The sequence below is a fragment of the Gordionus sp. m RMFG-2023 genome, chromosome 4, assembly GCF_954871325.1.
Source record: "Gordionus sp. m RMFG-2023 chromosome 4, tfGorSpeb1-WG-v2, whole genome shotgun sequence".
In the NCBI taxonomy this organism is placed as follows: Eukaryota; Metazoa; Nematomorpha; class Gordioida; order Chordodea; family Parachordodidae; genus Gordionus; species Gordionus sp. m RMFG-2023.
In genome coordinates, this window is record NC_088778.1 from 8,613,274 (window position 1) to 8,637,144 (window position 23,871).

General features: G+C 27.0%; 1 protein-coding gene and 1 long non-coding RNA gene across 3 annotated transcripts; one reads left to right on the forward strand and one right to left on the reverse strand.

Annotated features, from left to right (window-relative positions):
* Positions 1-1,729: 1,729 nt before the first annotated feature.
* LOC135928593 (probable RNA-binding protein 46) lies at positions 1,730-17,277 on the forward strand. The gene is made up of 10 exons (XM_065465048.1): positions 1,730-2,313; positions 3,545-3,974; positions 6,921-7,104; positions 7,285-7,483; positions 7,543-7,612; positions 7,814-7,924; positions 7,984-8,110; positions 8,160-8,225; positions 8,441-8,656; positions 16,892-17,277. Exons 1-10 carry the CDS (start codon positions 1,730-1,732, stop codon positions 17,275-17,277), a joined length of 2,373 nt encoding a protein of 790 aa, XP_065321120.1.
* A 1,623-nt stretch (positions 17,278-18,900) lies between these two features.
* On the reverse strand, positions 18,901-22,282 carry LOC135928319 (uncharacterized). Of its 2 annotated transcripts, XR_010572286.1 has the most exons (6): positions 22,160-22,282; positions 20,674-21,050; positions 20,428-20,630; positions 19,969-20,377; positions 19,730-19,899; positions 18,901-19,294 (listed from the first exon to the last, which is right to left on the reverse strand). It is a non-coding gene; the product is annotated as an uncharacterized LOC135928319 (long non-coding RNA). The 2 variants fall into 2 exon arrangements; XR_010572285.1 differs by having other exon boundaries at positions 19,730-20,377.
* Between the last annotated feature and the right edge of the window lie 1,589 nt (positions 22,283-23,871).

Genomic DNA, 23,871 nt, shown 5'->3' on the forward strand with positions numbered 1-23,871 from the left:
AAATCTTATGTTGTGTTTATTTTTTAAAGCTTTTTGTTATTTATAATCAAGCTGATTGTAGGCTTCTTTCTTTTTTTTTACCTCATGGAGGTAGATATTAAAGGGATAAGATATTGAAACTTTTGGAATAAAGAAATTTCCTATTTATATTTCTAAAATCAATAATTTTAGATTTGACTCGAATAATTTTGAACTTTTATAAAATTGTTATAAGATATATATAAACTTTGCATGATATAAAATACTTAGGCTTTGAATAATTAGAAAAAATATTAACCAGTGATGAACACTGTTTTGCCCCTACTACTATGCCCTCTTTAATTTTTATTTTTGATGCTATTTTTTCAAAAAAAAAAATGGACGAGAAGTCGCGTAAAAAAACCTATCATAAAAAAAATATATAATGGAAAAATTAGGATCAATATTTAAAAGGTTTCCACAAAATAAAGATTATCAGAAATTATAGTCTAATAAATTTATACTTTTTAATAGGATATTTTAAAATTTTAAATCATAATTATTGATTTGATTTTAAGATTAATAAGTTCGAGATTGTTTTATATTATGTATATTAGAGGTCTGCAAAGGTAGGCCCGGCGCAAACTAGTTTCGGGCCGGGTTCGGGCTTACTTCTATTTAAAATAATCAGGTTCGGGTCTGGCCTAATATTTTTAAAAAAAATTCGGGTTATCAATTTTAAGAATTTTTTATGTAAAATAAAAATATTTGATTTTATATATTAAAACTAAACGACATATAATATATGTCTTTTATTTTGAGTAATTATAAAAATTAATTTCTATTTTTAAATAAATTCGGGCCGGGCCGGCAAAACTTTTTTAAATAAAATTTCGGGCCGGGCCGGGCTTGAAAAATTAGACCCGATGCAGATCACTAATGTATAGCTTAACAATACACATATGGCTGTTACTTTTGATTATTTATTCTAGACTTATATTCTAAAAAAACTTATAGAATACGTTTCTAAAACAAAATATTTAATTTTTAAATTGAATTACTATAATATTATAAATAAACCCAAATTAGAACTTAATTTAATAAAATAGTAAATCTCCCTTATTTTAAAAATTTTTAACTCTATTTTTTTTATGGATATAAAATTAAAAATGGGATTCTATTTGTATTAATACGCTGTTCCATTCTATAAAAACAAATATTTAAAATATAGAATTGTATGTCAAAATCACTTTTATAATTTCCTTAAAAATATATTTTTAAAAAAATATTATCCTATATATATATATATTTAAATTAAAAGAAAAAATTTTATACATTAAAAAAGATTAACAATTATTATATGATATAGTTTTTCGTCATATTTTACTTTTATATAACCTTTCACTGGGAAGGCCCATTAAAAAAAAGTAATTACATTGATTATTTATATAAATAAAATGATATTTCTAAATTTTTGCTCAATATAAAAACTTATATAAATATTGTATATTTACAATAAAATGTTGTTTTAAATTATACTTGGGTAAGCAAATAATTTCGTATTTACGTTTTTTTTATCCGCGTATCATTTTGTTGGATATTATACAAATAAATCGTATTTCCTTTTAAAATATCATTTTTAATTATCGTATTTATAAATTTAAAAAAAAATTAATTAGAGTTTTATATATAATATATGAATGTAAAAAAAAACTTTTTGATTCTTTAAACACTTACAGGTTTTATATATAAATATATCACACGAATCATAATGCCACAGGCAACGATTGATATTAATAATAATTATGGACATAGTCATTCAAACATATGCGAAGAATTTGGGAACTTGACTCTTATACACAACGGCCAAGAAACTTATGATGCAGCCTCAACTAATCTTTCCCATGGCACCGTTGATTATCAAGATAGGAATGGTTGTTACATCGACCACATACAGATAGATGGCATTCGTCAAAATGGGGCCTCCCTAGACTCAAATGTAACGAATGGGAAATTATATACTAGCGGATATTCAGACGAAAACTACGGGGTTCTCCCTATCGATGACTCTTCGGATAATTGTTTCATAGCGGAAACGGATGAAACCATATATTACCCCGATGAGCAGCAACTCGACAAAGATGGCAGCGATTCTATGATTAAACTATTGCAGCGCACGGGCTATACTATGATTCAAGAGAATGGGCAGAGGAAATACGGAGGCCCACCTCCCAATTGGCAGGGCGATCCTCCCAGCCGGGGCTGTGAAATTTTTGTGGGAAAAATCCCTAGGGATCTTTACGAAGATAAACTCGTTCCTTTATTCGAAACTGTTGGACCACTTTATGAACTCAGGTTTAAATATTTTAATATCCTTGTAATTATTGTTTTGAATTATTTACGAATCAATGGGTGGCAGGAACTTGATTGGTTCCTACCAGTTTGGAGCACTTAAAAGCTGACATTTTTACTTTTAAAACGCTATCAATTTAATTACGTTAATTTGCACTATTTTTTTCTTCTCTTAAATATATTTAGACCCACATATACTTGATAAGAATATATTAAGATATTTGATATTGATTATAAAAATCTAAGTGTTTATCCGAACAAAAAAATGTTAAAAGTTTCAATACATTAGCATTATCTGTCGAAACTGAATTATGTAAACTGATAATATAAGATATAGATACATTTATCTATTTTTTTTAGTTTTAGTTTACCTTATCCAATAACTTTATTATGTTATAATAATGTTTTATTATAAAAATATTTAAATTAATAAAATTTTAATGTGATTTTAAATACGTAAATCCATTTTATCAACACTTAGGAATTTTTTCCATTAAGTGCTAAGAATGATTGCATGATAAAATAATTAGGAAAATATCTTTGAGCAAATATTATTTAGCATTGTTAATATTTATTCTCGTAATAATATCTTCACTTAGACCCTGATACATTTTTTGAAAGTTTGCACTGAAATCGGTGTTACCATTACAATACAGATAAATTTCTGAAATAATGAAATACCTTAGGCCTATTCTGCTATAAGAATAATTTAGACAATATTTTAAGATTGACATTGTCAGCCACCATTTTATTTGCTTTAATAAGTAATTTTTTATCTTTATATTTGGTTTTTATGTTTGCTCATTTCATTTTAATTAACATATTTTACTGACCAATGAGTCTCCTTTTTTTTTTAAATTTAAAAAAAAAATTACTTACAAATCTAAAGTTTTATACGTGCACTATACAAATAATATAAGGTTTTAATTGTAAATATAAAATAATTCTTCAAATTTAGAATTTTATAGGGGGGATGCTCTAGAGTTTACATATTCGCTTCTCTCTTCTGATTCTGACAACTACTTTGCAATCCCCCGCCCCTCACTTTGAATCTGAATATCACTCCTTTCTGAGTATTAGTGCTACTTTGCTCTTTCTTCTGACTATCATGAATGATTATAATATATATTTAAATTTATTTATCGAAACCTAAGGTTCGTTCGTATTCACACGTAATTTAAAAAAATAATTATATAATCATACCAATAATTTGTCAAATTGTCATCGAATTCAGACTCATGATGGATTTTAGTGGTACAAATCGAGGTTACGCGTTTGTCATGTACACAAATAAGGATGATGCTCGCCAGGCCATAAAGTGCTTCAACAATTATGAAATTCGCAAAGGTAAAACGCTGGGCGTGTGTCCTAGCGTGGATAACTGTCGACTTTTTATAGGTGGCCTTCCACGAGACAAGACCGAATACGATATTAAGGAAAATGTGTCTCAGCTCACTGAGGGGGTCATAAATGTCATACTCTATCCAAGCGCCGAGGAGAAAACCAAAAATAGGGGCTACGCCTTCATAGAGTACGATTGCCATAAATCCGCCGCTATGGCCAGGCGTAAATTAGTTCCCGGAAAGATTCAGTTGTGGGGAAAACCAATCATAGTAGATTGGGCCGAACCTGAAGTAGATGTGGACGAAGAGATCCTTGAAAATGTATGATTTTATTTATTTATTTTTATACATATTTTAATAATTGAAAATGCATGAAAAATCCTCTTTTACTCGCCTATTTCAATATAATATGATTTTGAATAATTGTAATATAGTTTTATATGTCATTGTTTAAACAAAACCATGTTGAAAACTCATTTTTTTACAAACCGATTTTTATTTCTCAGGATATTTTGTTTTAAACTTATACATAAAATTTATAAGCATACTTATTTATTTAATACCTGCTTTACGCTTACAAATATTTTTTTCGCGCGGGCTTGATGGGATATATTTTTCAAAAATTTAAATTGCTCACAAATTTCAATTTAACAGAACTTTTTTAAATTATTGCTAAATTTTAACTTTTCTTTGCATGATTAGCCTTTTATATTTATGCATTATTAAAAACGCTTATGCAACCTTCTGGGGCTTTAGGCTTTTCCGACAAACTTTTTCAAAAAGTATCAAACCTATAGGAAACAGGTTTGTTTAATTTTTACATACGTATATTTATATAGTAATTTTGAGTTATAATTTAGTTATACCAGTTATATTCAGAGATGAACTTGCGCTATTTTTTTTTATTAAAAAACTTATAGCTCAATTTTATTTATTTTTTTATCTAAGCCGATTATTTAAAGTTTTTTATGAGGATTGATCAAAATTTAAATGAGTGAGGTTCATCTCTGGTTTTTTTTATTTTAATGGAGTTACAAAACTATATCCCCAACGAAATTTAGTTGTTATTTTTCCATAAATAATGGCCAATTACATGACAAATCAACAAAAATAACACCATATTTTAACTTATAATTTTTACAAGATTTTATATATATGTTAGCGGCAATATGTTTTTTTCTGGCAATGTGTTATTTTTTCAACTTTAAAACAATTTTTTAGCGCGTTTTTTTAAATTTAAAAATCTGATTTTACCAAAAATGAATTCCAGCATGTTTAGAATACCCATCTTATGAATTGTAGATAATTTTACCTTTAAATTTAGAGTTATTTATAATTTATATGAAAAACTTATGGAAGAAATAATAATAAATTATATTAGGTTCAAATGTTCATGATAAAATTATCTGAATTTTTTGGGGTAGGTATTCCAAGCATGATAGAATACATTTTCGAAAATCCTATTTTTAAATTTAAAAAAAGCGCCCTTGAAATATCATTTAAAGTTGAAAAAATAATACATTGCCGGAAAAAACACATTGCCGCTAACATATACAATAAATAAGAAGAAAAATTTTTTTAGCTCTCAACTTCAAAAGCGGGTTAGATTTAGACTTTTGAATGTCAAAAAAATGGGGCATTTGGGCAAAATGTACTCCCTTTAATTTAGATATCTTTGGATATAACTAAGGTAGAAGTTTCTTTTAAATTTTTTTATATAACTTAATGGTCGATTTTTACCAGACATTATATGACTCTTTTAATCGGAATTATTAAATTTTTCAATAATATAATATAGATAGTCTTATAATATTATAAAATACCCTTTTCCTTGACCAATATTATTTATGCCATAAAGTCATTCGTAGAAATTTCTTCTTGTTTATAGGGTCCAAGAATTGGATAAACCTATCAATTATCTAAAAAATTTTATTTCGAGAATGTGTTGTTGTTTCAAATCAAATTTATTTTTCAATTGCTTAACGATTTCACACTCTTCCTTAATATTTTAATTACTTTCTGGAAAAATTTTAAAATATCTTTCTTAATTTTTTTTCTTAGATTTTCAATTTTTTTATAACTGAGGATCTTTTTTTGTTTAAGCATTTCTTCTTGATTGATGTCTTGCCCATTATTGATTATGAATCATTTAGATGTTAGGGCGGCATCATTAATATATTCATTGTGAAATATAGATCAAGGAATTTTATTTAGGTCTTCGCAACGGTTATGTTTATTTAAACTGAATTGTAATCTACTGTTTAAAAAAAATAAAAAATTGCGAATTTTAGGAGCGAAGTAATATATTACATAAATTAACAATAGACCCCCCTCCCCCTCCCCCCATACCTTTAATCTATTTTAAATGTTACAATAAATGATTAATCAAATAATACAATTTTTATAATTAATGATTAAAATGTCATATCCCCTAAACATGTGCTCGGTCCAACTTGAAATTTTGCATATTTATTATATATTCTTATTATAAATATAAAAAAAATTTTTTTAAAAATACCGGTTTGATTTAACGATCATTTCCGGTTTTTGATATTTAAATTATTTTTTTTTACATTATATTACTTTATGGGCCTAACATTAGGCTATATAAAGAAATTTAAATGAAATTGTATCCAAAGATATCTAAAATTAAAGGGAGTTCATTTTGCCCAAAACACCTCATTTTTAACCTTTAGAGGCTTGTATCTCAGCTGATGTTTGGAGTTATAGGCTAATTTTTTTTTAGTTTGTATATATACACAAATTAGTTAAAATTTTAGAAAAATTTGAGTCAGGTTGAAACTCATGTTGATTTGTCATTCACCATATATTTTTTAGCGTCAACGTGTTTTTTCAGTCAATGTGTTATTTTTTCAACTTAAGTCATTTTTTGAGCATTTTTTTTTTAAATTTGAAAATATGATTTTACCGGAAATATATTTTCGCATATTTAAAATATCTACTTTATGACTTTTGGAAAATTTTGCCAATTTAGAACTTATTATAATTTTTCCACAGATTCTTTTAAATGATATATGCTCTTAAAAATGATTTATAATTGAAAAAATATGTGCACTAAGGAAAAATCCCATAAAGCTAGATGGGTATTGGGTTTTTTTTTAATTTAAATTTTAACTTAAAAATAATTTTTATTGTAACTTTTGGCTTGCAACATTTTATTATTGAAGAAAAATTTGTTCCTCCACATTTTTTTTTAACGGAAAGAGTTTCTCTCATTAATTTGACAAATTAATTATAATTTGGAAGGTGAAAATTCTGTATGTCCGAAATTTAATGCTAAATACCACCGAAGAGGTTATCAAGGAACACTTCCAAAAAGCTTGCAATGGTAGCGAGGGTTCCATAGACAGGGTCAAAAAAATTAAGGATTATGCCTTCGTACATTTTCTTAGGAGAGAAGATGCTTTGTGCGCCTTAGAAGCTATGAACGGTAAGAATTCATTGTTTGATACATAATAGTCTTTCAAATATCAATTGAATTGAGTGACAAGACAAGCGAATAGTCTTAAAGTTATTGTATAAAAGAGTTATACATAGTAGATGTATTATACTAAATTAAATTATTTTATGCACCCGCTAGAGTCATTAAATTAACCAAATCAAACTTTAGGGCAGCATATCGAAGGTAGTTTAATTGAAGTCAGCTTGGCCAAGCCAATCGATCAAAGCTATTACAATCAATATTCCCCCAAGCCTAGAATCATTTTGAATAGCAGTCTTGAGAGGAGAACATGTCCTAAAATGAATAACGGAATTGAATATAATAACGGAATATTAGATTCGGATAATCCGAAAATGGCTAACATAAGGTACATCATATTTTCTTAAAATTGAATGATTTTCGTTATTTATTTGTTATTAATTTTAGGGCAATGAGAGGAGCTGGAGGTCTAAGAGGTAATCCATTGCGCTTGAGGGGATACCGCCCTCAAAGAGAGGTTAAATATTCAAATGTGTTACCATTTCTATTTTCATATTATTAATAGAAAAAACTTTACGAAGCACGAGAAAAGACTAATATGGTTTTCGGATTTTCTAAACAAGGCGATTTTATTTACGAAAAGAATTTTCAAGTTTTAATATATATTTTATATCCTCCAAAAAAATTATAATATAAATCATTTATACTTGCTAATAAGATTCTGGAAGAATTTTGCAATAACCTAGGTTGGAAATTACCAGAATACAGAATCGATATCATAAAAAAAAGCGATAGCTGCAACAAAGAAATACGGTTGTTTGTTGGAAAGGTTTTCATATTTGGTTTGGAACAACTGTAATTTATTTTTGTTTGTGAAAAATAATTTAGGTGCGTATTAACGAATTGAGTCAAAATTATTTTCAGGCTACTCAAATGGGGTTAACAGGGCAAGAGGCTAAGCTTTACGCTGCGGATTATATGCTCAATTTTTTGAGAGCAAATTTTAATCCTCAAAGTATATAATATATATTTAATTTGTTAAATACAATTTTGAAAATAAAAAGATATACCATTAGATTCGAAAAATTATGAAGGCGACCCATTAGTTAAAATGAACGAAAAATTTTCAAGTATTATATTAATAATTTTGGTCAATATATATACATAAGGGCTTTCCACGGATCCGATCCATTATAAGTCGGGCCCTGGACTCCGACCTTATATTTTACAAATTGCAGAATTCATTCTGCTAACAATAAAAACCTTTTTTTTATATGAAGGGCTGACCGCCAAAATTATTCGATGCGGGACTTTAATTTATGCTGAATATTTTATTTTAATACAGGAAATAAAGTTGGTTCTCCAAATGATTTATCAAAGTTTCCAATGAACGATCAATATTTTACTCCGATGATTTCCCCAATGATCCCTCATTTGTCTCACCAAATTTATAATTCTCACCCGAACAATAATACTTATCAAATATCTTTACCTCAATTTGTGAATGGTTCTAATAATAATGAGATGTCTGGTGAGCAAATTAACTCCGTTATTCAGTCAGGTTATAAACACCCCTATTTGTTTAACAATCACTGGATTAGCACTATGGACCAAGAATTTATTAATAGTGGAACTATGAACTATGCTCAACTTAATTAAAATAAGTCTAGTTATATTTTTTTTTGGCTTATAAATTTATATATTTTTTGAAAAAAAAATCATTTTACTATAAAGCATAAAAAAATTTTTTTGGATGTGATATGTTAAATTTTTTCCATTTTATTTAAAAAGTTATAATTACTAAAAAAAATTATAGATTCTATATATTTATTCATGTAAATTAAATTTTTTATTGATAGACTTCAATTATGAGTATGAAGGAAATTTTTTTTGACATCTATGAATGAATTATGACATTTGTATTGTATCAACTATTTAATATTTATTTAAAAATTATGACTTTTATTTAATATATATTTTTGTACTTATTATTACAGTTGCTAAAATGGCAAGAATTGACTAATTAATTAAATCTGTTTTCAAATATTTTTAATAATTTTTTTACCATCTTTTTATTACTAATATACAATTAATATATACATATATTAAATTACGTTTCACGATATTTAATAAATTAAATTGAAAATTTTAGTAAAATTTAATGTATAGATCATTTACTATCTGATCGCACTTATTTCATTTTTTTATATATTACATTTAGATAGGCTACTTATTATTTCCTTGCATTTATTATTTTTATGAGAATTAATTGACTAGCTTATTTATCTAAATTACAAAGCTTAAATCATTTTTAATAACTATCAGGGACATGAAACAAAACTTGTGGGAAATTAGGGGCGGAAACATTCCCCGACCAGTTTGGAACTTCTGAAAAATAATTAAAATTTAATTTATTACATAATTATAATTATATATAGTGGTTCATTCATAAATATTCGTTTTTTTATTTTCTTAATTACAATTTGCTTCAGATAAAAATATGATTAAATATTATTGTGTGATTTCAAGAATTAAGATTATAAACAAAAATTTATAAATAATGTTTGAAATAATTTTAACTGCTGAATTATAAAATTAATATTGTATAATAAAAGTTTTAATTTCAATGTATAATCATAGTTATTAAGTTAGTGTTGGTTGAGAGGCGTTTTTCGATACTCAAATTTATATTAGCGCCTTAAAATATGATATTTTTTTTAGAAATATTTTAATTTATGTGTGGTATAATGTATGATAAAATAAATTAGATATTTTTAGGAACGCGTTCCGAAACATAGAACGGCGATAGAACTTATTTTTATTAGCGGAAACAAAATAGAAACGCCAAAATATCTAGGTTTTGGGCCCTTGATTAAATCTATATATTTAAAAGTTAGGATGTAAATTATTAAAAAATCACATATATAATAGCAAATTTTAATAATAGATCTAAATATATTGTTACGAATATTAGTAATATCCCATGTTCCATTGTAATATGAATTCTCCAAATATAATTATGGAAATTTACTTAATTAAATTATCACATATTTTAATTTAAGAGTATCGCCTCTGAGGACGATAAGTCATATTACATGCCTATCAAGGCATCGGAAAGGTGAAACAATGGGCCCACGAATATATTTATGGTGGCCATATGAATACCGAAAATGAAAGGATAGAAAGAAATGCATATTTTGTAATACTTGTGCCACCATGTCACATAAAGATGTAGGCGGTAGCTGGCCCAAAACAAGTCAACTGTGGATATACGTCAATTCTTTTAAAAAAAGTCATACTTCTTACTCGTGGATACATATTCAAAATGGATTTAATATGAAGAGGTCCATGGCTTAACAACTAATGTAGTAATTACAAAATTTATGGTCTTCGGTATTCTCAAAGCCATAGTGTCTGAATTCGAGCTAGCTTTTATTAGCGAGAAATTTAAACAATTCTGTGACACAAATTAAACAAATTTTGGCAGCACCATATCATCCTAGCTCGCAGACTAAGTGGATGGTGGCCATTGTTAAAAATTGGTTAAAAAAAGGCCATATATGAAAAGGGCGAAGTATGAATTCCCCAATTATATTATAATAATGTCAAGAACAACGGGGATGGGGGGGGGGGGGTTGATCCCGATTGAAAAATTCTTGGGTAGAAAAGCTAATGTCCTTTTAAATCTTTTAAAACTGTTGTAATTAATAATTTTTAAAAGATATATTTGTGTAATTAATGTTTTTAAAAGATATATCAATTTTGTAAAATATATATATATCTGTCGTGGGCCATGTATTTTATTTAAAAGATCCCCATTCAATTATTACTTTTTTTGCAACTAGATAGAAAAATTTTAAAATATATTATATGGAAATAACATTCATTGGACCGAAAATTTGAAAATCAAAGTGATATAATAAGGATAGAAATTCCTAAATAATAAAATAAGGTAAAAACATATATTTGTATAATATAAATAAACTTAGGGTCAATAATACACTTTGTTAATAATAAGAGTTTGTTTTTGTAATACATATAACTTTTATAATATAAGTTTTATAATAATAAGAATAAATAGTTCTTTCGATACATCTGTTAAAAAAATTAATTACATTGAATAGAACACGCTCACCATTACCCAGTATTTCGTCCAGAAAAATATTACGCAAGCCTCAAGATTTTGCTCATAGAAGGAACAAAGGTCTAGGCATACATTATCGAAATCTCGAGGCTTAGGCAATATTTTCCTGACTAAAATATTGAGTTAGCCGTTTTAAAAAATCGGCTCAAAATGAGCCGTTTAACAACACTAATACTGATTAATAAATTTTAGTCTAAATCTTTCATGTCTTCTGAAAGGAAATTCCAATAAATCATAATTTTTCGGATCACCTTACTCCGAAGAATTGAGAAATTCGGCCTTCTGTCCGTTGGAGGACGCCGTGGTTCATCTTTGTTACCCCCATAAGAAAAAGAAGCCATTTTATTCATCACGAATTATCATATTTCGGAAAACGAATTTATACACTCGAATCATTTCCTCTATGATTTTAAATTCCAAATTATATTTTTTTGGATTATATAGCATATTTTGGAATACGAATTTATACAATCCAATCATTTCCTTTATGATTTTAATTTATTCCAAATTATATATTTTTTGTAATATAGCAGGATCGCGTTATGCCTCTGAAAAACTATTTCGAATAATTTGATGAATATAATCTATTCCGCGATTACTTTAATAATAATATCCCTAATAAAACAAATATCGAATAATTCCTCTATGAAACTTATTTTCTTGCAAAAAAATATATTATAATATTCTAAATTTTCGAATATTTATTATTTTATTTTACTCTGATAATATATTAATTCCCAATTTTGGAATATTTATTATTTTATAGTAATTCCGATTTCCCAATAGAATATTTGCATAGTAGTGACCTCTTTTCCGTCCTTTTGATCGTGAAGGGGAGTATACTGCACCTTAAACAGTGATCATTTCGCCGCATTGATATTATAAGTGATAATAAAATTGCCATATTTTTACATGACCCCAAAATATTCGATCCGTTGTTGGGGCAACACTTTCATAAGTTGAATATTAATAATACCCCATGTTCATTGTAATATTAATATTCCAGATATAATTATCAAAATTTTACTTAATTCAAATTATCATACATTTCAATTTAAAAGTATCGTCTCTGGCGATACTCTACTATAAGTTATCCTACACTACCTAATATGCACATGAGTAATTAATTAATTATTTTTTGATCATATTCTTTTCAAATTTGTTTAGCCATTGTTTATGGCACGTCTTGAATCCTGAATATATTTTTTTATACCCGCTCTATATTAATAAATTTAACCTAAAATATTATTACAAAAATTTAATTGAGTGTCGCTTTTTATAATTACTCAGCATAAAGGTTAATCTATATATTATTAAAGCTCCCATATAAAGGAAATTCTTTTTTTCTTTTTCTCAATACAGTTACTTTATTCATCTATATTTATCTATACTATACAAAGTAATCCTGAATGACGTTCTAAATCAATAAACAGGAATATGAACCCACAAGATTTTGATCAATATTACGAGAGAAGGGTGCAGAGCTCATTAAACTTCTTGTGCTATGTAGACGATGTGCCTAGCTAATTCCAAAACTATACTTAGAATCATCCTGTAACTATTTATGAATAATTTTTATGAATATGGATTAAGAGTAATCTACACTAAGAGCAAATTAATCGCCTCTAATACATCCATAACAAAGTTCTCCTTCAACATGATAGAAATAGTGACATAGTTTAAATACCTATAGACCACAATAAATTCATTGGATTTAACTAAGTCAGATACAAAATCTAGAAAAAACAAGATTAAGTTATGATATACTACCAGCTTACGAAAGTATAGTCTTCCAGCTAAATCGACTTACCAAAAAATAAAACTTAATAAATTCTTGATTATCCCCATATAAACATTTTGACTAAAAAAATGGCAAGACACCAAAAATAATAAATCAGACATTTATAAAGTCTTACTATCCATATAATACCTCTGCTAGGCCTTTAGCTGTGTTATATTTTAAAAATATTTTGGTATTTCACTTTTTCTTAAAAATTTTGAATAAGTCGTTATTTTAAAAAATTATTAATTTTACTAAATTTTCTTTCAAATTCTTGCTATAGTGTGATATATTGAATATAGGGAAAGAGGTTAGTGTGTAGGGGGGGGGGATTTTTATTAGCCTAAAATGATATTTGCGAGACCACAAATTCCTGAGGGGGAATCTTCCTCTCCGTTTATGCATATTCACAGAAATTAATATGAATTTTAACTCTAACTCGTCATTTAATGTGAATGACACTCAATGATATATAATGATGGAATAGAAATTGTAACCTTAAATATTAAATTTGCCAAACTTCAAAAAGATTTTGGATTTCATATATAGAAGGCTGGTAGTACAGGCAATCTCCTATGTAGTGTTGTTAAACAGCTTGATTTGGCTCTATTTTTAAAAAGTGCAAGATTAAGATTTTAGCCAATGTAAGCCTGGAGATTTTTCCCATAGATGATATAAAGGTTTGGACCACTATTTGTTAAATCTCGAGGCTTGCATAATATTATTAAAATCTCAATAGGGTCATTTTTAAAATCACTACTATGCTTTCCAAAATATTATATTTCAGCATCTATGTCACCCACAGCCTAGCTATGGCAAGGCATCTATTTAAGATTATTTTCACATAACTTGTTCTGTGTACAAAATTTCAGTTAGATGTATATTTAACAAGAAAACGCCAGCAAGATCCTTTTAGAGAATGAAATCTGTGGAATTTGCAAAATAAATCTGAGCCATCTGAACTAATTAAAAATAAATTAAATTATTACTTTTTATTAAATAAAATCTTGTTCTTACACTAAATGCTCCCGAAGTAACGTTTGTTCAGTTTAGGGAAGTTTATTCTTGAAGAGAACCAAGCGCTTCCTATAGTCGGAAATTTTTAAAATAGTTTATTGATAGGCTATTAAAAATTAACTAAGCCCGAATTTTTATAAAAATAATAAGTGCATAGATACTCTGATTTAAGAAAATAAAAATCAATTTATAACCAGATCCTATATTGAAAAGATTTTAAATTGAAGAAATTCTATTCGCAGTTCTATTGGATTCCCTTGTTTTCTGTTAAATATTAAAATCAGACTATTTTAGCGTTTAATTTATATTTATATAAAATAATTTTATATTAAAACAATCATAGTGTTGTTAAACGGCAACTTATTATTTTATCCAGAAAAATATTACGCAAGCCTGAAAATATTGTTCATGGAAGGAGCAAAGGTCTATACATATCATATAGTATCTCGAAATTTTTTTTAAAGGTAACAAAGAACAAACGTCACTTGCTACACATACATATAATGGTTACAGAATCGAGATTTATTGGCTTAAAATTATAGAAAATTAGTTTAATTCATTATTTAAATTCTACTTGGAGAACTATATTTGCAATATGACCGATTTTATAAGTAAACAATAAGTTTTATACTCGGTGATATATGATGTGTTGTTTGTATATTTTATAATAAAATAAGTAATAATTTTATATATGCAATTAATATTATTTTATATGTGCAATATATATTTGATTAAATGCACAATTGCGATAAATATGTTTTTATATGTTCTATTAGTATGATTTTATATGTAAAATTCTTAAAATTAAATATGGGAATCATTTCATATTAGTCTTTTTTAAATAAAAATGTGATAACTATAATATTGTGTTTAATTTAGACATTTTTATCCGAATAAGAAATGAAATAAAACATGTATACTATGAACAGCCTTTAAATAAATCCCGGCGTCCTCATAAAAATGTGGCCGCTAGGAAACATTTTGGGGGGAAGTGAAATATGCTCAATCTAATTGATTAATTTAATATCTATATTTTAATTTTACGATGTCCTCGGCTAGCTATGTCATGTCATTGGTACGCATTTATTATTATTTTTTAAATTTTTTTTTAACGTAAATAAATACATTCACTTTTTTTCATAAAAACAAAAATAACTAACATTAAAACACAAAAAAATATACATAGTATACATTAATATTATTATTTAAATAAATTTATATATCTATTCTTAATGATCTACCTTTTTTGAAACTTGCCATTTCTTTGCATCCACCATTATTCCCTTATTCCGGATTCTTTTGTAAAAAAGATATTCAATAGAAAATTATACATGATTCACTATTTTTATCGTTTCGAAAGAATAATACCTGGTAATGGTATGATATTTTTATAACTTGAATAAATTTTTATATTTCTATTTTTAAGGATCCTAATTTTTTAAAGCTAATCATTTTGTCATTCCCAACATATCCCTGATGATTATTCTTAAAGATACATATTTTTTTAAAACTTTCCATTTCGTCACATATGCTATTATTCTCTTTTATTCCAGTGGTCAGGAATAATTTAACAGTTGCACCTACATTCTGAGCTATGGCAGCAGAATTAACCTTACCCGAAAAAAAAAATTAATCATTTTTTGACACCCTTTTGGCAGTACACGCGGTATTAGGAATGATTAATAAATATTTATATAAAATAGATAAATTAGGGAAAGTATAAAATTTTAAAGCAAACGTTAAGGTAAAATAAACAAACTAAAATTTCCAGTCTTTATAAGTCTCGAGTCAGTATCAACAAGAAGAAGCTAAATAATGTATTAATATAAATATTTAAATAAAATAAATTCACAGTTATCAGAATCTGTTAAATCTTTAGATTCTTTAACCTCCAGATCATGTGTAATAATTACAAAATATAAATATTTTAAAACTTAGACATTTTATAAAAATTTGCCTTGAATTTAAATGATAAAATTTGCAGATATCCTCAATATCATCCTTATAGAAAATCTTTTAAGCCATTCTCTTTCGTGTAAAAAATGATGTTTGATTTAAAAACAGTATTATTATCTATTAAGATTTTAAAAAAATATAAGACAATAGTTGAAATTATAGTTTTTAAATTAATCAGGCAATCTTTTGCCCAATGATATATATAACTATAGATTGACGATTCATTCATTCAATGCATTATAAAAGTGTCCACACATTGTAATCAGCTGTAGCGCCATTTTGTAGTTTGGTTATCCATTATTTGTCAGCAAGAAATAATGTATTTCCTCAACATTTAAATATGAAATCACAACCTTTTAAAGCAAATAGGGGCCTCAAACAAGGATGCATCCTCTCACCGATTATTTTTAATGTAATAATGAATGATATCCTAAATAAATCCCTTAAACAGGAATATGCACTCAACATATTACAGTGATTAACAGCACCTCAATGATACGCATAACTCTCTAAACTTTCTATGTTATGCCGACGACGTATGTATTCTAGCCAACTCAGAATACAAATTAAGTATTTTAACATTATTTGTCAATAACTGTGATGGATATGGTTTAAGAGTTAACTACACAAAAACCAAGCTGATCACCTCAAATACCGATGCGAGTAACTTAAACCCCTTTAACTTTGAGGGTAATACGATAGAATTAGTGTCAGATTTTAAATACCTAGGAACCAGGATAAAATCATTAGGCCTCACTTTTTTAGATACGAAATCGAGAACGAATAATGCTAGACTCCGCTATCATCAACTGTCGAAATTTGGTCATCCTACCAAATATCAACTAATTTAAAAATAAGACTCTTCAAGTCCCTTGTACCCATTTTTACCTACGGCCTAGAGACTTGGCAGGACTCAAAAAGTAACATAAACACAATTCAGACATTTATAAACAAATGTCTTAGAAGAATCACCAAAACGTATTACCCATACAACACATCAAATACAACGCTCTGGAATAGATGCGACATCCTACCAATCAATCGTCTCATACCCTTGAGGAGACTAGAATTACTCTTAAGACACTTGCAGGAAAATATGATATTCTCGTCCTTGAAATGGTGCCCTGACGGTAGGAAGAAAACTCCTAAATACTATTGGTTGGCGAAATGTTTGAAAGATATGGACCTGATTAACCTCTCGTTTGCAGATTTCATGGCGCTCAGCAAAAACAAGAAACACCTAAAAGAACATTTACAATACATGTTAAAATATGGCCTAAATTAATATTGAAACCGTTATTCAGAAAGAAAGAAAGAAAGAAAGAAGAGAAGAGAAGAGAAGAGAAGAGAAGAGAGAGAGAGATATAATAAATAGAATAAAGTATGTTTGATAATGATAATAACCTGAACAACAACAACATAACTTAACTTCCTTTATTAACCCACGACTTTTCTTTTCTGGACACACGATATCGGCGATGATAACGATAACAATTACGAGACTATTAGTTGTATAATGGACAAAGAAGGTACACTGGTTTAATAATAACGCAATAACTCGTCGAACCTAAATATCATTGGCACAGCACATACAATATCTACCTACAGGACATACGATATTTGGCACACCGAACAAACAAGGAAGAGACTCTTCATGCAAACTTAACATAAACTCTCAATACTTACCAAGATATAAGGGTTATTATTTTTTGTTGCCTCACTAAATACCACTTAAGGATGCAGGTACATTATTATATGACATTATTTTTTTTTCCTTAACACTATTCTGCCGGTAAAGGAACTAATACATCACCATTATTGTACTTCTTCCTTCTTCACTTTGCTAACTGGCTACATAGTGGTACCGTCCACTATAATAAAACGGGTAGACATCATGTATGGGATCTATATACTAGTGAAAATACATGATGCACGCTTCAACTCCTGGTGGGTGATGAAATTGTACTTCGTGTAATTTCTGGCGTGGTAATGAATGAATGAATGAAGTCTACTACGATAATTTAGTTTTAAAGGTTTCGATTTATGATATAATATTTTATAGTATCTTTTGTTCTTTATTTTCATAAGATTTTTTTTTATGAAGGTGGACTAGGTGATTATATTTAAAAAATGAATCTCAGACTAACCCACCTTTTAATTTTTCAAAATATAGTTTACCTAATCCTGCATGGACTAATAAATCTTATATTTATACATGTTAGGATACATACAAAACAGATCTTTTAATATCACTAGCATTTATTATTTTTTTTAGATAATGGGAGTGTGCTGTGTACATAATTTTAATAAAACAAATAAAATAGAATCTAATACACATATATCTTATCATAAGTATATATATATTATTTTTTATATGCAACATATTTATTACATAAAGCATTAATATGCTACAAACATTTTAAAAAATCCTTATTTAATAAAAATATAAAGTTTTCTCATTTTTATTGCTAGGACAAATAATGCTTCTTCCTCTTGAGTTGATAGATTTCTATTTTGAACTTTGCCTAAATATTTTAGCTAGCCATTTTTAAAATACATATTTACTCTGATACAGTTTCATTTTAAATATTTTTAAGAAATATGTAAACCATATATATAATAATAAAGGCTCTGCCAATCAACAAATTTTTACTTATCCAATACTATATTCAGGCTTGTTAACCGATCTTTTTTAAACGATCGAATCCCGATCACGATCTTTTCAAAAAAAGAGGATCGAAATCCAGGATCGACCTTTTTTTCTATTTATATTTCCGAAGGAAATTTCTTACCGATGCAAAATTAATTAATATATGTTATAAATTTATTGTAATTGAATAATAATATATTATAACCGATGCAAAATTAACTAATATAAAAATAAATTAAATATGGTAAAAATTTTTTGTAATTGAATAATAAATATAACAATTATAATATATTTATTTATAATTAAAATTAGCTTTTAATAATAAAATTTTTTCTAAATTATCATCATTTAAACATCCGCGTCTTTCATTTAGAACATGTTATGCTATTCATGGAAACATCATTTGAATAAAAAATTTTTTTTAACGGAACAAGCATTATGTACAGTATTTTTCCCCCAAAAAGCATCAATGTCATCCATACATTCATTTGAGGTATCCGCATATGGTTGTTCCTGCATATTTCCCAAATGGGCAACTAATCTTTCTTTTACCATCATATTTTGTGGCAGATTAATATAAGGCCAATTAAGTTTAAATTTAGGGTGAATCATGGCTGCCAAAATGTTACTGTCTTCATAGAGTGAAGGAAATCTATATTATGAAATGATAATTAATTTATTATTAAATAAGTGTTCATTTTATTCATATAAATCAAATCAAGTATCTGCAAAACTTAACCCTTTTAAATTTTACAGTCAAGTCTGGCACATCATATGTATGGTATTTATTTATATTTGGGTCATATCATAAATATTGATTAAATGTAAACTTAAAATTTAATATACAAAGAAATTAACATTGTAATTTATTTACAAAGAATATTAATCAAAATATTAGCTTAAAATTCAAATAATCTAATAAATTTTTAATGTCTTCAAAGGCCCATTAATATTTTACTAGATATCAGAGGTTTAATAGAACTGGCCTGTTAAAGATATTTTACTAAATTTGCCAGATCTTTGCAATTTTTTTAACATATTTTGCAGATATCTGATAATATAAAATAATTGTATAAAAAAATATTACCTTTTATCAATACCTCTAAGAACACTATCTACAAGGGGCTGACAATACCGCAGGCAGCTAAATTTCGTTAATTAATCTATCAATATCGATAGAACGGGAGTTAGATATACCAGCTCCATATTATCCTCCCGTTCCAAGATTTTAAACGAGATCGCCAAAGGTTCCATAACCTAAATTTATTAAGAGAATATCATTGTATTACTGTTACATACTCTTTAACAAAAAAACATTCCACTTGCCTAAACATTGCAAATCCAATTTGATCACATACTTGTTCTACTTCTGAAAACTTTTCAGAAAGCATCTTAACTATTAATTTCATGGATTGGTAATAAGAATTCCATCTTGTCTTGTTGGGAGCTATTAAATATCTTCCCAATTTCTCCAATAAAATATCCGCCATTTTTTACGACATATTTTGTTTATTAACTAAAGCAAAACATTTTGCAAAAGTGGATCTAGATATTAGTTTATAAGATCACTATCTGCCATCTCCGCATCTGTTGTTGCAAGGTTAAGATTATGGCAACAACAACGTTGATGTTTTGGTAGGCTGATAGTAGGAATAATTGGGTCATCAACGGATAATATGTCATCCAAATTTATCAATTCCATATCCTCACTACTATTCTTCATTTTCTCCAAAAACTAGAAAAAATAAATTAATTTAAATATTTTTTGCTAAATATAAATATTACTTAAATGCCTTGACAAAGTTGGTTCCATTGTCAGTCACCATCTTCACCGCCTTATTATAAATTTTATAGAACTGTGGATACCCATGATTTCGTTGGCCAAAACATCTGTTTGCCTCACAATTATCCTCCTCAGTGCCAAAGCGGCTGACCTTCTCTTGAGGGTTAATGGATCCAGCCAATGTGTAGTAAGTCCAATAAAAGCCCTAATAAAATAAACATTATGAAATTCATATATATATAATATACCTTCGATGACCACTCCAACAATCACCAGTGGTGCATACATAAGAAACTTCAGACAAATCTCTTATAAGATTTGTTGTCATATAAGAGAAGGAAGTAGATATCCTGTTGTAGAGTGTTTCGCGACAAGTTTAAATCATTTTTTCAAATGAAGGATCATCAACCAGAGACAGTGGTTGGAAGGTGTCAATAATAAAATCCATGATAACCTCGTCTGCTGTTTTTTGCGATACAGCTGGAATGTTTAGATTGTTAAAATTTAATTTAGATTGTCTGGATTTGCAACCGGAACCACTTTGGTTTTGCAGTGATATATTTTTTCGTGTAGAGAATTCGTTGAGGTGTTTGGTAATCTCATTTTTAAATTCACTGTGCTTTTTCTTTATAAAAGAAAAAAATAGTATGTATCAAAGTTGGATGAAAATAACTTCTCCTGAATCAAATTTCATTTTTAAAATTTTATATGGAAATTGAAAGTTAAAAAAAACAATGTACAGGCTGAATGTAAAACTTATATAAACAAAAAAATGATAAAGGGTTCAACAAAAATTTTGTTAAACATATTAAAGTATATTATTTAATTTATATATGGTTAAAAAAGGTTCATATAGGTTATTTTAAATTTTAAGTTTACAATATTGTCCTTGTCTATCATTATTAAAAGTTGCCCAAGATGATATGGGCTAAAGATTTTGATAAAATATTTTCCTATATATGAATATAATTAGCTTTTTTGGCATTTAAGAACTATGGATTAAGGGTTAAACAAATTTTGTTAAACATATTTAAGTATGTTTTATTGTGGTTAAAAGGGGGTAGGTTATCTTAAAAATGTAAGTTTACAATATTGTCTATCATTATTAAAAGTTGCCCAAGATGATATGGGCCAAAGATTTTGAATTTCCTATTATGAATATAATGGGTGGCATTTAAGAACTTATGGATTGAGTCAAATGATACAAAAAATACTTTCAATTCAAAATATATTATTAAAAGAAGCCCTAAAAATGTTGTCAAGAGGATTAAATCAAGCTCAAACTGACTATAATACTAATGATTAGATTTAACATATTATAATAAAGAAATAATAGAATAGATATTTATTTTTCTTTTGGTGAAACATTGCTAAGTTCAATACAAATAACATTGAACTGGATGTTTTAATTATATTAAAGAAAGTCAAAATACATTATAAAGGCTTAATTATTAGTTATTAGACTTCAATTTATTATAAATACTCTTCTTTTGAAAATTAAACTAATATAATAGTAATATTAAAAAATAAATGCCTAATTATTATATATAAATAACAAAACTAAGATTAACTCTTCATCAAATATTTTATTAATTATACTGTATCTAATAATTCATTTTTTTTATAAAGAATCTGTATCTAGATTCTATTTCTGTAGGACCTGCTCAACTCAGGAATGTAATAAATTAAATTTAAACATGTTGACATTAAGATTATCAAATAAAAAAGAATTACTTGTAAGTCTCTTTAAGTTCGAGGATGATATTTTGGAAGATGATATTATCTTCTACAAAGACGGCATTAAGATTCTCATTCTCACTTATATCTGCTGTTACATCAATAGTAGAAGCAATAGAATCTTCTAAATCTATAATGGACATTTACATTTACTTATTAAAATAAATATTAATATATTATTATAAATTTATATTAAATAACTTGTAAGAGCTCTAAATCTCGTAAAATTTAGGAAATGAATAAATATATCTATAAAATAAATGGTGGAATGGAAGTTGATAAACTATGAAGATAGATATTTTTTTAAAAAATAATATTTTAATTTATTTTCAAATTTTTTATTTTATTTATTGCTTTTTAAGTAAAAAATAATTTTTAAAAAGATCGGGATCGAATTTTAAACAAAATGATCTCGATCCTCAATTTAAGTCAGAATCATAAATCTCGTAAAATTGACAAATTTGCGATCGAATCCAGGATCGTCGATCTTTTGATTCGATCTTTTAACAACTCTGACTATATTACTAATAACTGATCTGATATTTATTTTTATGTACTATCTATCTTTGTATCAATGTCATAAATATATCTTATATTCTACTCATTATTATTCACCTATTTTTAAATATAGATTATTAAAATCCAAAGAATTATTGGAAAAATGGTTGCAAGCTATAAATATATATGCCTAATAAATATTGTATTATTTGTAGAAGGCATTTTAAAAATACTTGTTTCATTCATACTTTATCCGGAAAGATTTTATTGAAAGAATATTCAATTCCATCGATATTTAGTATATCTAAGCCGCTTCATGATTATGTTATTAAAACAATATTTTAAAATATATACTTTTTAGATAACGAATGTTTATTCAAATAACATACAAACACCATTAAAAAGTGATATATTATATGAAAATGATATTATACATATAACAAATGATCATAATTATTCCGCGACATATGAAACATTAAAAAGAAAAATTATTTACCAAGAGGCTATAATTAAACACTTAAAAAAGGGCACATGCTTATTATAGGATCTCAAAAAGAAGAAAAAATAAAATAATCAATTTACAAACAATAATCACTTCACTAAAAGATGAAAATTTGTTATCAGATGATGTCGAAAATATTATAGACAGGCACTTTACAGGGACATCTTCTATATTCCTTAAAACACATATACACAGTGGAGGCATCTCAAACCCACAAAATATACAGGTGAATTCCGTCAATTTGCATTGACTATGCATTTTTATTCACCTAAGGCTTACAGATATCTCAAATCACATTTTGTATGCCTTCGGAATCCACATTAAGGGCATGGAGTCGTAAGATTGAAATCATGCCAGGTTTATTATAATAATTTTTTAAAAAATAAATTAAATTAAATAAAGGTTTCCTTTCTATTTCATTTACCCAAAAAAAGCTACCAAAAAAAATCAGAAAAGCAGTTGGCGTACTTAGCCTTGATGAAATGCATATTAAAACACAAATAGATTATGATCCCCACAAAGCAGAATATCATGGTTATGTTGATTTAGGTGATGGGACAAAATCAACAAAGGAAGAAATATTATCCAGAACCAACAAAGGCACTGTTTCTTATGGCTACCTGTCTTAATAGCAGCTGGAAATGCCAATAGCCTATTTTCTAGTTTCACAAATGAATTCAGATATCCTTGCTAATTTAGTGAGAGATGC